The sequence below is a fragment of the Lathyrus oleraceus genome, chromosome 2, assembly GCF_024323335.1.
Source record: "Lathyrus oleraceus cultivar Zhongwan6 chromosome 2, CAAS_Psat_ZW6_1.0, whole genome shotgun sequence".
Taxonomy (NCBI): domain Eukaryota; kingdom Viridiplantae; phylum Streptophyta; class Magnoliopsida; order Fabales; family Fabaceae; genus Lathyrus; species Lathyrus oleraceus.
Genome location: NC_066580.1, coordinates 111224523 through 111238056, shown reverse-complemented (window position 1 = coordinate 111238056; position 13534 = coordinate 111224523). Strand labels below are relative to the sequence as shown.

General features: G+C 29.7%; 1 protein-coding gene across 1 annotated transcript; it reads right to left on the bottom strand.

Annotated features, from left to right (window-relative positions):
• Positions 1-5600: 5600 nt before the first annotated feature.
• LOC127122131 (uncharacterized) lies at positions 5601-6856 on the bottom strand. Its single transcript, XM_051052521.1, has 4 exons — positions 6737-6856; positions 6444-6641; positions 6100-6243; positions 5601-5690 (listed from the first exon to the last, which is right to left on the bottom strand). The coding sequence occupies exons 1-4, from the start codon at positions 6854-6856 to the stop codon at positions 5601-5603; spliced, it is 552 nt and encodes a 183-aa protein (XP_050908478.1).
• Positions 6857-13534: the final 6678 nt, after the last annotated feature.

Genomic DNA, 13534 nt, shown 5'->3' with positions numbered 1-13534 from the left:
TATGTGTTGTCCGAGGAATTGTCAACAAATGATATTCAACTTCTTTCTTCTAGGGCTTAATTGTAAAGCTACGACGAGTAAGCATAGTTAATTTTATATTTTATATTTTGATCCCGGTCATGTTCTTCTATGTAATTATTCTTAAGTTTTAATATCGATGGATTCTTCGTTCTTAATGATTGTTTTATCAACCGTATCGTGCTTTTGCTATAATTTTTTTTTGTTTTCTAACTTTACTTGTGCAACAAGTTAAATCCTATATCACCGTAATTGATATGATTGTTCCATTCTCATTTATGTTCGTGTAGGTGTGCTTTAACTTATCTTAATTTTTTTGTTTGCATCTTGGTTATTCATATATTTTTTCATCTGCATCAAATGATTTTTCTCATTAAAATATTTAAGCATAAGAAAAGCAATATCTTATTAGTTCAAATTTTTATTGATGACATTATTTTTAGATCTACTAATGAATCTATATGCAAAGAGTTTGTTGGCATGATGCAGTGTGAATTTGAAATATCGTTGGTGGGAGAGCTTAATTACTTATTAGGATTGCATACCAAGCAACTAGAAGCTGGCACATTCATCAACAAAACAAAGTATTGCTTGGAGCTTCTAAAGAAATATGACATGAAAGACTTAGAAAACATTTCTACTCTTATGACTTCAAATTTTCTAATTGATAAAGATGAAAAAGGAGCAGAGATCGAGATTACCAAATATAGAGGTATCATAGAATCTTTACTCTACTTAACTGCGAGTAGGCCAAATATTATGTTTGTCTTGTGCATGTATGATTAATTTCAAGTGACATAGAAGGAATCCCATTTTAAGATCGTTAAAAGAATTCTGAGGCATCTTAACGGACACAAGGGAATCGAGTTTAACTTAGTAGGATTCTCTGATTCTGACTTTGCTGTGTGTAATTTAGATAGGAAGAGTACTAGTGGTACTTGTCATTTATTTGGAAATTATTTAGTTTCTTGGCACAGTAAGAAGCAACATAATGTTACTCTTTCTACCACTAAGGCTAAATATTTAGTCGCCGATAACTATTATAGACAAATCTTATGGCTAAAGCAACAACTATTGGATTACAATTTAAAACGCATACGCGTTCTAATCAAATGTGATAAAACTAGCACTATTAGTATTACTAATAATCATGTGTTGCATTAATGCACTAAGCATATAGAAATACAAAATCATTTCCTTAGAGACCATGTGAAAACCATTGTAGAGTGGAGTAGGCACAAGCGTGGACGAAATACCAAACCACTATAAACTGGTGTATTCTCTCTCTCTCTCTCTTATATATATATATATTGTTTAGAATTGTATTTTTAGGTCTAATGTTTTCTTAGAATCGCATGATATTAGGCTTTACCGCATTAGTAGAGATTTTGTATATAAGATTTAGGTATGTTTTAGATTAATATCCTAAATATTCTTACTTTTGATTAACTCTAAAAAATATAATAATATATTTCTTGTTATCGCCTTAGAAAATTAGGAGAGACAACATTCCCATCACTAGAAGACCCCTAAGATTTTCCTTTCATAGTTATCGCCTTAGACGAAGAGGAATCAACACCCTTGTTTCATTTTGTGCCACTTTTTTTACCTATAGAAGTAAGATCTTGAAATCTTAACGAGGAAAGAAAGACATGTTCCTTACAAAAAAAAATGTAAGAAAATTAAAAGAAATACATAAATGGTCAAAAAGTAAAAAATACTTATGCGAGTAACTAACAAGGTCAACATCATATTCCTTATTTTTGAAAAGATTCCTAGGATGCATCTTAGTGAAATTCTCTAAAAACGTAACAATACAACTCTAAAATTTGGTCAAGGTATGCAGGTCACAATCCTTAATAGGTGAACGATTTCATATATAGTTCAGGGGAAACTTAGACTCCTCAACCTCATCATACATCACCCCCCGGACAACCCTAGAAAACCCCTAACATGAAAAAAGTTTGTTTTAAAATGCTTATATGTCAAGTAAAAATGGGAGAATGCAACACAACTATACCCCCTACCCCACTCATAGACACCTAAGTGCACATATCTACTTCTTTAGCAAAACAAAAGGAAAAGAAAACCTCCATGGAGGGTTATACGCCTAAACCTCGACAAACAACCTTGAAGGCAAAACCAAATGATCAACTATTTGAATATAGTTGAGAATGAGCCACATTAATCTCCCTAAACATGTCACACTCAATATAAGTAAAAGGGACTTTAACTTTCAGATCCTCAATATTACAATGATATATATAAAAATCTCAATATATTACCCTTGAAGACGAGTCATGATAACTTTCTCCCTATCTAAAACGGATCCCAAGATCATGCCTTTCTCACAACTCATATATGACACTTGATGAATAAAATCTGAATACTCTTATGGTAGCATCTTCATGATATCACAAACTACAATCATAATCAACCATAGATGAACCATATATTGAAACAAGTAGAACATAAGAACCTTAAATGCCTCCTGAAAAATACAAAGTAAAAATTATTTAGTAATCCCTTTCATTATTACTCTCATTATCCTTACCCAAAACATTAGAACCACTAAAAGGACTACTAAAACCTAAAAAAAATCTATAATAACAACTTCAGCTCATCCTACCACCTTGCCTTTTAAAATAAGAGTAACACCTAGTAGAAAAATCTTTATTAGAAAGGGAGGAGTAACAACTTCACCACTACGAAGTATTTCTTTTAGTATCATTATTGAAAAGTAAAGGAAAGAAAAAAAAATGAAAACTACAAGAAAATAGATAAATGGAGTTCTTAAGGAAGAAAAAAATAATGTAACAAGAATAAATACTTAAGGCCCTAGACGAATAAGGAAATTTAAGAACCACTTCAATTAAGTTTGTAAAAGGGAAAACATAACCTACGATGACACCTTCCACGTAGGGGACAAGGCACACACAAACATGAAAGAGCAATAAATGACCCCTTAAAAATGTAATCCTAACAACATAAGACAAAATAATCGTTCTAATTCCCTCCTAAGAAAATAGCAGACAAAGTTATAAAACAAAGATTTCATTTTCAATATACAAAATAGGACTCCCTATAGTCACATGAAAAAAAATCTAAGATAATACACCCCCAATTTATTTTATCTTTAAAAAAAATAGATTTTTTTAAAGTATTTTTAAAAATGAATTTTACAAAAATATTTTTTAAAATATTATAAGTTTTTTTAAATTTATTTTTTATAAATTAAAAAATTAATTTTGATATCTTATGACATAAATATATATCACTGAAGATCAAAGTATAGTTAAAATCACCGTTTTTTCAAAAAATCTATTTCAAAAATGATTTTTATGAAAAATTATTTGAAATAGCTTCAAAATTAAGTATTTTTTAAAATTTTCATATTCAAATTTTTTTCCGATAAAATGATGAAATACCTAAAATAACAGTTTAAGAATAACTATTTAAACCAAATTTTCATGTGAAACTTTAATGAAAAGTTTCTTTATAAAGTTATTTTACATCAAAATATGTTATACTATTAAAATTATTAAAAAACAAAACAAAACAAACAGGCGGATCCAATATCTTCTTTTTTTAATATGATTAATTGTATTTTTTACTCCTTAAATATTACGATTATGCAATTTTGATCCACTTCTTTTTTTCTCTTGTTGATTTTAGTCTTTTATATATTTCTCTTTATAATTTAGTAGCCTCGTTCAAGTTTCCCTCAATTTATTTTATGATGACATTATGTATTGACATGATATTTAACTGTTAATTTATTTTAGGACGACATTTTGTATTGACATGATATTTAACTATCGTAGCCAACTTATATTTTCTTTAAATTTATAAATAAATAAAATCATCAAAAGAACTTCAAAATGTTTTGGCAAATACTTTGGTGATTTATTTTTAAAATATAAAGATTAAAATGGTTATAAGAATTGAATATTATAATAAATGATGTTTCATCGGCATAAATTTTGAAAGAAATTTAAAAATAAACTACCAAATAAAAATAAATAAATAAATATAATAAACCAAAAGTATGAACAAGAATCTGGGATTAAACATATAATTAAAATTCTTAAAACACCAAAAATGACATTAAACATGATATTACTATAAAATTTAGATTTTTTTCAAACCCTTTTAAAGGGGACATATTAGACAAACCCTGTCTTTAGCGGTGTCTTGTTCCAATGCATTGTGCTACTAGTAATCTTAATTTATTCTCTTATGCATTTTACTACTAATATTCATCTCATAGTAGTCTCTGATCTAGTGAGAAAATCACTAATCTACTTTGTACACGTGCTTATGTCTTAATGGCTTAATTAGTAGGTATAGGCTTAGCCATTGAAATTATTTTTAACTGAACAAAGCTATACAAGTTATATATATATATAATATATGTATATGTATGTCCTTTCTTTCTCCACTACACTTGATACTTTTTCTATCTTTTTGAGTGCTAAAAGACTAATCCTCTTTGAACATGTGCTTAACCTATATAATTATGTTCAACTTTGGTTCGTTCAACCTAAAAGCATCATGCAAGATCCAATTGAGCTAAGATATATATTCTTCATAAAGTACTTTTTGTAAGATATATAGGTATATAATACTTTATAAACTTTGCCTTGTCACCCCTTTAGACAAGTGCTTCTCTAATATTCTTTCTCTCCAAGCTTCCTTCCAATTTATAACTATTATTCTTTGACCAATGCATGGTTGGTGCTTTGAAGATAAACAAACCAGCATAATACACCAAATTCAATGATGCAAAGACACACTAGATTTTATTATAATATATTTTGCTTTGATGAACAACATGAAGTAGGGGCTGGCTAATATATATGTAAATTAAGAAAATATCTAGGAGTTTTATTGTTTTTGTTTTTCAAGAGGGGGTGGAATCTTATAGTGACAACCTTAATGTATAATTAATTAGGTGGTTGTAAATAATTTGGCCAAAAACAAAAATCGAACCATTCAAATTTGATATATATTTAATAATATTAAATACTAAAAAAATGTTAAACTTAAAATATAATGAAATTTTGATAACATTATTATTCCTACGTCACTATATACAATACATTGCAGTAACGGTCATTCTTCACAAATACGGTGAACAGTGACATGAACAGTATATGAACAATAATCTATGAATAATGCATGAACAATTATTTTACCAGTAAACTAGAGTTGGTTAATGAAATATAAAAATATATTTAACGAAGTGATATTGGTTAATAAACATTTAGATATTAATAATAATTTTTAGTAGTAAAAATAGTGAAGCGTAAAAAGTTAGTTAAAAAAATTATGAAGTTGATTAATAAACATAAATATTTAAAGTAATTTTTAATAATAAAATAAAGTTGATTAATGATATATAAAATGTTGGTTAACGAAGTTATAAAGTTGGTTAACTACACAATTTTATATAAGTACACCTTAATCCAAAAAAAAATTATATATTTTTTATATTTAAAAAAAATTATATTATTATAATATTTCACTGTTCATCAGTGAAATAAGGTGTAGTGTAAAATATTTTTTTTTTTTAATAATTACTAGCAATAGTGTAATATATTATTATCAACAACATAAACCGAAGATGAAGAAGCTGATGGAAGAGAAAAAAGGGAGAAAATTGTAACTAACTTTCAAAACATAAACTAATTACAGTATGAATTTGTTACAACTGAACTAAACTCAATTTGTATACTATTAGAGTATCTAAAATAAAATTCAAATTCAGACTCTAACAAAATGAAATGAATCTAAATTACAACTAACATCATCCCTTAATTCATATTTAGTTAATTAAAATCAACAACACTGATTTCATTCCTCAAATGGATAAAGTGTTCAGTCTTGATTATTTTGGTCCACACATCTACAAGTTGTTATGAGTGCTACAGTGAACGACTTCAAGCACTTCATATGAACTTGATTTCTCATAAAATGAAACTTTGTGTCAATGTGTTTGCTCCTTCAATGAAACACTGAATTCTTGGCAACATTTATAGCTTATTTGTTCTCAATCATCAACTTCATATGCTTACTTACCTTGATTTTCAGATCCAGCAACAAGTTCATAATCCAAACAGCTTGACAAGCAGACAAAACACATGCAATGTACTCAGTTTCACATGTTGACAATGCAACCACTTGTTGCTTCTTGGAGCACCAAGAAATGGGACCTCCTAGATACTTGAAAAATATCCTGAAATACTTATTTTGTCAATTTTGTTTCCACACCAATCAGAGTTTGAATAACATATCAGATTTGAATCAAATTCAGCACCAAAAGGGAACAAAACTTCATACTTTAGAGTCCCCTTAATATACCACAAAATCCTGACAATAGCTTGGTAATGTGACCACTATGGTTTATTCATAAACCTACTCACCATTCCAACTGCATAGTAGATGTCAGGTCTAGTATTACAGAGATATCTTAGTGAGTCCACCAACTGTTTGAAAATTGTAGCATCTACACAATCACCCTCAACATCAGAATCCAACTTGTGATTTGTTTCAGCGGGCGTGATTGCAGACTTGCAATTTATTAGCTCAAATCTCTTCAGAAGCTCAAGTTCATACTTCAGCTAATGCAAAGTTATACCCTTATCAGAGTACAAAATCTTCATCCCTAGAAAATATACAATATTTCCTAGATCATCTCAAACTCATTCATCAACACCTTCTTGAACTTGACTATCTCATCTGAAAAGTTCTCTGTTAGCAATATGTCATCAACATAAAGACACACCAGAATCATATTGCTATTAGATGTATGCTGAACATAAACATCATACTCCATCTCACATTTTATGAAACCTTGAAGCTTGAAAAATGAATCAATTTTTAAATTCCAAGCTCTAAGAGCTTGTTTCAGTCCATACAAGGCTTTATGCAATTTGTACACCATACCTTATTTTCAAAAATCCAGGAGGTTGTGATACATAAACTTCCTCTTGTAAAGGACCATTCAGAAATGCATTTTTTACATCTAAATGCATCAAAGACCAATTTCTATTAGTAGTTGTAGCAATCACCAGTCTGATTGTTTCATGTATACCTACAGGTGCAAGCACCTCAAAGTAATCTAACCCAGATTTTTATAGAAATCCTCTAGCTACTAACATTGCTTTATGTTTGCCAATATATCCATTTGGCTTCAGTTTCAACTTATAAACACATCTCACACTGATAGCTTTTTTGTTCTTTGGAAGCTCGGCCAACTCCCAAGTCTTATTTATTTTTATAGCCTCAAGTTCTTCTTTCATGACATTCAGCCCCACTTTCTTACTGAGAGATTCTTCAATACTAACTGGTTCAGAGTATACCAATATGACACATTTAATGACGTCCATTTTAGAGTCTATCTTAGTATCTTGCAACATGTCAAACTCTATAAATTTTCTTAGTATTTGTATGATTCTCTGTGGTCTTTGAACTTGTTCTGAATCTTATTCAATGATGGACTACCTTTAGAGGGTGGACCACCTTCAGAGGTATGACTACCTTCAGAAGTATGATTACCACCAGAGTCTGGATCATCATCATAATCTAGATCTGAATCAGATTCACCTTTAGAGTCAGACTCGTTTTCAGACTCTCCTTCAACATTAGAGTCGCCTTCAAACTCTGACTCATCTTTAGAGGCAGAATCTTCTTCAGAGTCAGATTCTCCTTCAGAGCCTGGAATATCTTCAGAAGTTAACTCAGGTGTTAATACTGCACCAGAGTTGGATTGAGACTTGTTCTAATCCCACACTTTTGTTTCCTTCACAATGACATCTCTTTTGAATTCAACTTTATTAGTGATATGACAATAGAGCTTATAAGCACTTGTACTCTGGTACCCTGCAAGCAACACGACTCTGCTTATGTCATCCAACTTCCTTGTCTTTTCATCTGGGACATGTTTATAACAAATAGAACCAAATACCTTCAGATGGCTCACACTTTGCTTATCTCCAGTCCACTTCTAAAAAGGAAAATTTTCCTTCAGCTTCTTGGTTGGACACCTATTGAGCCCATATGATGCAGTGGCAACAACTTCTCCCCATAAGATGTGAGGGGGTTTCTTCTCCTTCTGCATGCTGCTTGTAATATCAAGAAAAGTCCTATTTCTTATTTCAGCAAGATGATTATGTTGAGGAGTATATGAAGCAATAACCTCATGCTCAATTCCATTCTCCTCACAATAATTCTTGAACTTTGTAGAGTTGTACTCACCTCCACCATCAGTTTTGAGAATTTTTAGCTTCTGGTCACTTTGTTTTTCAGCCTTCACCTTGAACTTATGAAACTCAGTAAACACCTCATGCTTAAACTTGATGACTTCTACCTATGTCATTCTTGTGAAATCATCAAGAAATGACACACAATACTTGTTTCCTCTAAATGAAGGTACTTCAAATGGTCCACATACATCAGAATGCACTACTCCCAAAGCATGTTTTATTCTGGAAGCCACTTCTAATGCAAATGAAAATCTAGGTTGCTTACCTTTCATGCATATCTCACATGACTTCTCATGCTTCACAATCTTAGGAATGTCATGTACCAACTTCTTAGAACTCAAATGCCCTAAGCCTCTAAAGTTCAGATGCCCCAATCTCTTGTGCACAACTCACTGTCACCTTCAACACCTTCTACACTAAGGAATTTAGTTTCAGTTGTTTCCACATTCACCTTGAATGTTCTGTTGCTTCCCTATTCATATTGCATAATAAACTTCTAATCAGAATCATACAAATTCAAGAGATTGTACTTCATAGTAACTGACAAACCTTTCTCAATTAGCTCCTCTACACGCATCAGATTTCTCTTCATGCCAGGAACTTACCAAAAAAACCTTGATTATAATAGTTTTGCCATTCTTCCTATGACTTTAAAGTTTCTCATTCCTTTAGCATTCAGATACTTATCATTAGCACATCTGATTTTTGTCCTCTTTCTAGAGTCAAAATTAATCAGCCCTTATTTGTTTCCAGTTAGTTGATTTGAGCATCCAATGTCCAAAATACCATTAGTCTACCAAATATCCACCATCAGATTCAGAACCCATCAATAGCATAGGTTCATCATCAGACTCTCATCTGACTATGTTTGCTTCTTCTGAGTTCCTTTCCTTCTTTTACCAAAAGTCATCAGCAAAGTGACCAAACTTCTTACAATAGTAGAATTGAACCTTCTTCTTGTGAAACCTCTCCTTTCCTTTATGATATTTCTTCTCATCAGAGTTTGAGACTTCTGACTTCTAATAACTACCACCATGTCTCTTCTTAGTCTCTAAGGAAGACTTCGTATGGTTCTTCTTACAAGAAGATGCTTTCAGAGTCTGCTTTACCTCTCTTTCAGAGTTTCTCTCAGTTAGGTGCAACTCTTGTGCCTATAGACTACTTTATATCTCTTCAATTCTCATGGTACTAAGGTCTTTATAGTGTCCAATCGCTACAATAATGTAATCAAATTGAGGAGTAAGTGATCTCAGTACCTTTTCAATTACTACTTGTTTGGAGAGAGTCTATCCACAAGATCTCATCTCATTTGTGATCAGAATCATTATGTAGATGTAATCATGTATCTTCCCATTGTTCTTCATGTTGATATTCTCATACTGCTTACATAGAGACTGAAGCTTCACCTTCTTCACTTATGCATCACCACCATATCATGGTACCAGTGTGTCCCACACAACCTTCACCATCGTTGAATCAACAATCTTCTCAAACACATTCATATTGACACCCTAATGGATATAGAACAACGCCTTTTAATCCCACTTCATTGTTTCTCTATGCGTATTTCTTTGTGCTTCAGTTGCATTTGTTGCAACGGCTGTGTCACCGTCATTTAAGAGATCAAAATTATCTTGAGCTCGAAATAGCACACACATCTAAATCATCCATTGATTCCAATTCTTTCCATCAAAGATTGAAAGCTTTGTGTTCAAGCTACCGTTCTCATCGTTCATCTTCGTTCTTGTGCAAATTCACTCAAATCTCACCAACATTCGTGTTTCCCAATCCCTCAAATTCAATAAATGTGATTCAATTTTGATTCAGATCTTCAATTCACTATGAATTGAATGAATATAATCAATCACACACGTCTCACGTACACTTGTGTTTCCCGGTCTGAATCTGAATCGGAGCTCTAGATACCAATTATTGGAGCACAAGGTTGAAAATTATTGAGATATATGTAATACAATCCAAGTTGTGTGTGACCCAAGCCCAAAGTTAATTAGGGTTTATGGTTTTTTATATTTGTTACTTAGTAGTCAAGTCACTTAATTGTATATAAATAGATACTTTATAATTTTGTTTTGTAACACAATCATAATTCAATAATAACAATCCTTATTCTTCATTCTCTCTATCTATCTATCTATCTATCTATCTATCTATCTATCTATCTATCTATCTATCTATCTATCTATCTATCTATCTATCTATCTATCTATCTATCTATCTATCTATCTATCTATCTATCTATCTATCTATCTATCTATCTATCTATCTATCTATCTATCTATCTATCTATCTATCTATCTATCTATCTATCTATCTATCTATCTATCTATCTATCTATCTATCTATCTATCTATCTATCTATCTATCTATCTATCTATCTATCTATCTATCTATCTATCTATCTATCTATCTATCTATCTATCTATCTATCTATCTATCTATCTATCTATCTATCTATCTATCTATCTATCTATCTATCTATCTATCTATCTATCTATCTATCTATCTATCTATCTATCTATCTATCTATCTATCTATCTATCTATCTATCTATCTATCTATCTATCTATCTATCTATCTATCTATCTATCTATCTATATCTATCTATCTATCTATCTATCTATCTATCTATCTATCTATCTATCTATCTATCTATCTATCTATCTATCTATCTATCTATCTATCTATCTATCTATCTATCTATCTATCTATCTATCTATCTATCTATCTATCTATCTATCTATCTATCTATCTATCTATCTATCTATCTATCTATCTATCTATCTATCTATCTATCTATCTATCTATCTATCTATCTATCTATCTATCTATCTATCTATCTATCTATCTATCTATCTATCTATCTATCTATCTATCTATCTATCTATCTATCTATCTATCTATCTATCTATCTATCTATCTATCTATCTATCTATCTATCTATCTATCTATCTATCTATCTATCTATCTATCTATCTCTCTATCTATCTATCTATCTATCTATCTATCTATCTATCTATCTATCTATCTATCTATCTATCTATCTATCTATCTATCTATCTATCTATCTATCTATCTATCTATCTATCTATCTATCTATCTATCTATCTATCTATCTATCTATCTATCTATCTATCTATCTATATCTATCTATCTATCTATCTATCTATCTATCTATCTATCTATCTATCTATCTATCTATCTATCTATCTATCTATCTATCTATCTATCTATCTATCTATCTATCTATCTATCTATCTATCTATCTATCTATCTATCTATCTATCTATCTATCTATCTATCTATCTATCTATCTATCTATCTATCTATCTATCTATCTATCTATCTATCTATCTATCTATCTATCTATCTATCTATCTATCTATCTATCTATCTATCTATCTATCTATCTATCTATCTATCTATCTATCTATCTATCTATCTATCTATCTATCTATCTATCTATCTATCTATCTATCTATCTATCTATCTATCTATCTATCTATCTATCTATCTATCTATCTATCTATCTATCTATCTATCTATCTATCTATCTATCTATCTATCTATCTATCTATCTATCTATCTATCTATCTATCTATCTATCTATCTATCTATCTATCTATCTATCTATCTATCTATCTATCTATCTATCTATCTATCTATCTATCTATCTATCTATCTATCTATCTATCTATCTATCTATCTATCTATCTATCTATCTATCTATCTATCTATCTATCTATCTATCTATCTATCTATCTATCTATCTATCTATCTATCTATCTATCTATCTATCTATCTATCTATCTATCTATCTATCTATCTATCTATCTATCTATCTATCTATCTATCTATCTATCTATCTATCTATCTATCTATCTATCTATCTATCTATCTATCTATCTATCTATCTATCTATCTATCTATCTATCTATCTATCTATCTATCTATCTATCTATCTATCTATCTATCTATCTATCTATCTATCTATCTATCTATCTATCTATCTATCTATCTATCTATCTATCTATCTATCTATCTATCTATCTATCTATCTATCTATCTATCTATCTATCTATCTATCTATCTATCTATCTATCTATCTATCTATCTATCTATCTATCTATCTATCTATCTATCTATCTATCTATCTATCTATCTATCTATCTATCTATCTATCTATCTATCTATCTATCTATCTATCTATCTATCTATCTATCTATCTATCTATCTATCTATCTATCTATCTATCTATCTATCTATCTATCTATCTATCTATCTATCTATCTATCTATCTATCTATCTATCTATCTATCTATCTATCTATCTATCTATCTATCTATCTATCTATCTATCTATCTATCTATCTATCTATCTATCTATCTATCTATCTATCTATCTATCTATCTATCTATCTATCTCCTATCTATCTATCTATCTATCTATCTATCTATCTATCTATCTATCTATCTATCTATCTATCTATCTATCTATCTATCTATCTATCTATCTATCTATCTATCTATCTATCTATCTATCTATCTATCTATCTATCTATCTATCTATCTATCTATCTATCTATCTATCTATCTATCTATCTATCTATCTATCTATCTATCTATCTATCTATCTATCTATCTATCTATCTATCTATCTATCTATCTATCTATCTATCTATCTATCTATCTATCTATCTATCTATCTATCTATCTATCTATCTATCTATCTATCTATCTATCTATCTATCTATCTATCTATCTATCTATCTATCTATCTATCTATCTATCTATCTATCTATCTATCTATCTATCTATCTATCTATCTATCTATCTATCTATCTATCTATCTATCTATCTATCTATCTATCTATCTATCTATCTATCTATCTATCTATCTATCTATCTATCTATCTATCTATCTATCTATCTATCTATCTATCTATCTATCTATCTATCTATCTATCTATCTATCTATCTATCTATCTATCTATCTATCTATCTATCTATCTATCTATCTATCTATCTATCTATCTATCTATCTATCTATCTATCTATCTATCTATCTATCTATCTATCTATCTATCTATCTATCTATCTATCTATCTATCTATCTATCTATCTATCTATCTATCTATCTATCTATCTATCTATCTATCTATCTATCTATCTATCTATCTATCTATCTATCTATCTATCTATCTATCTATCTATCTATCTATCTATCTATCT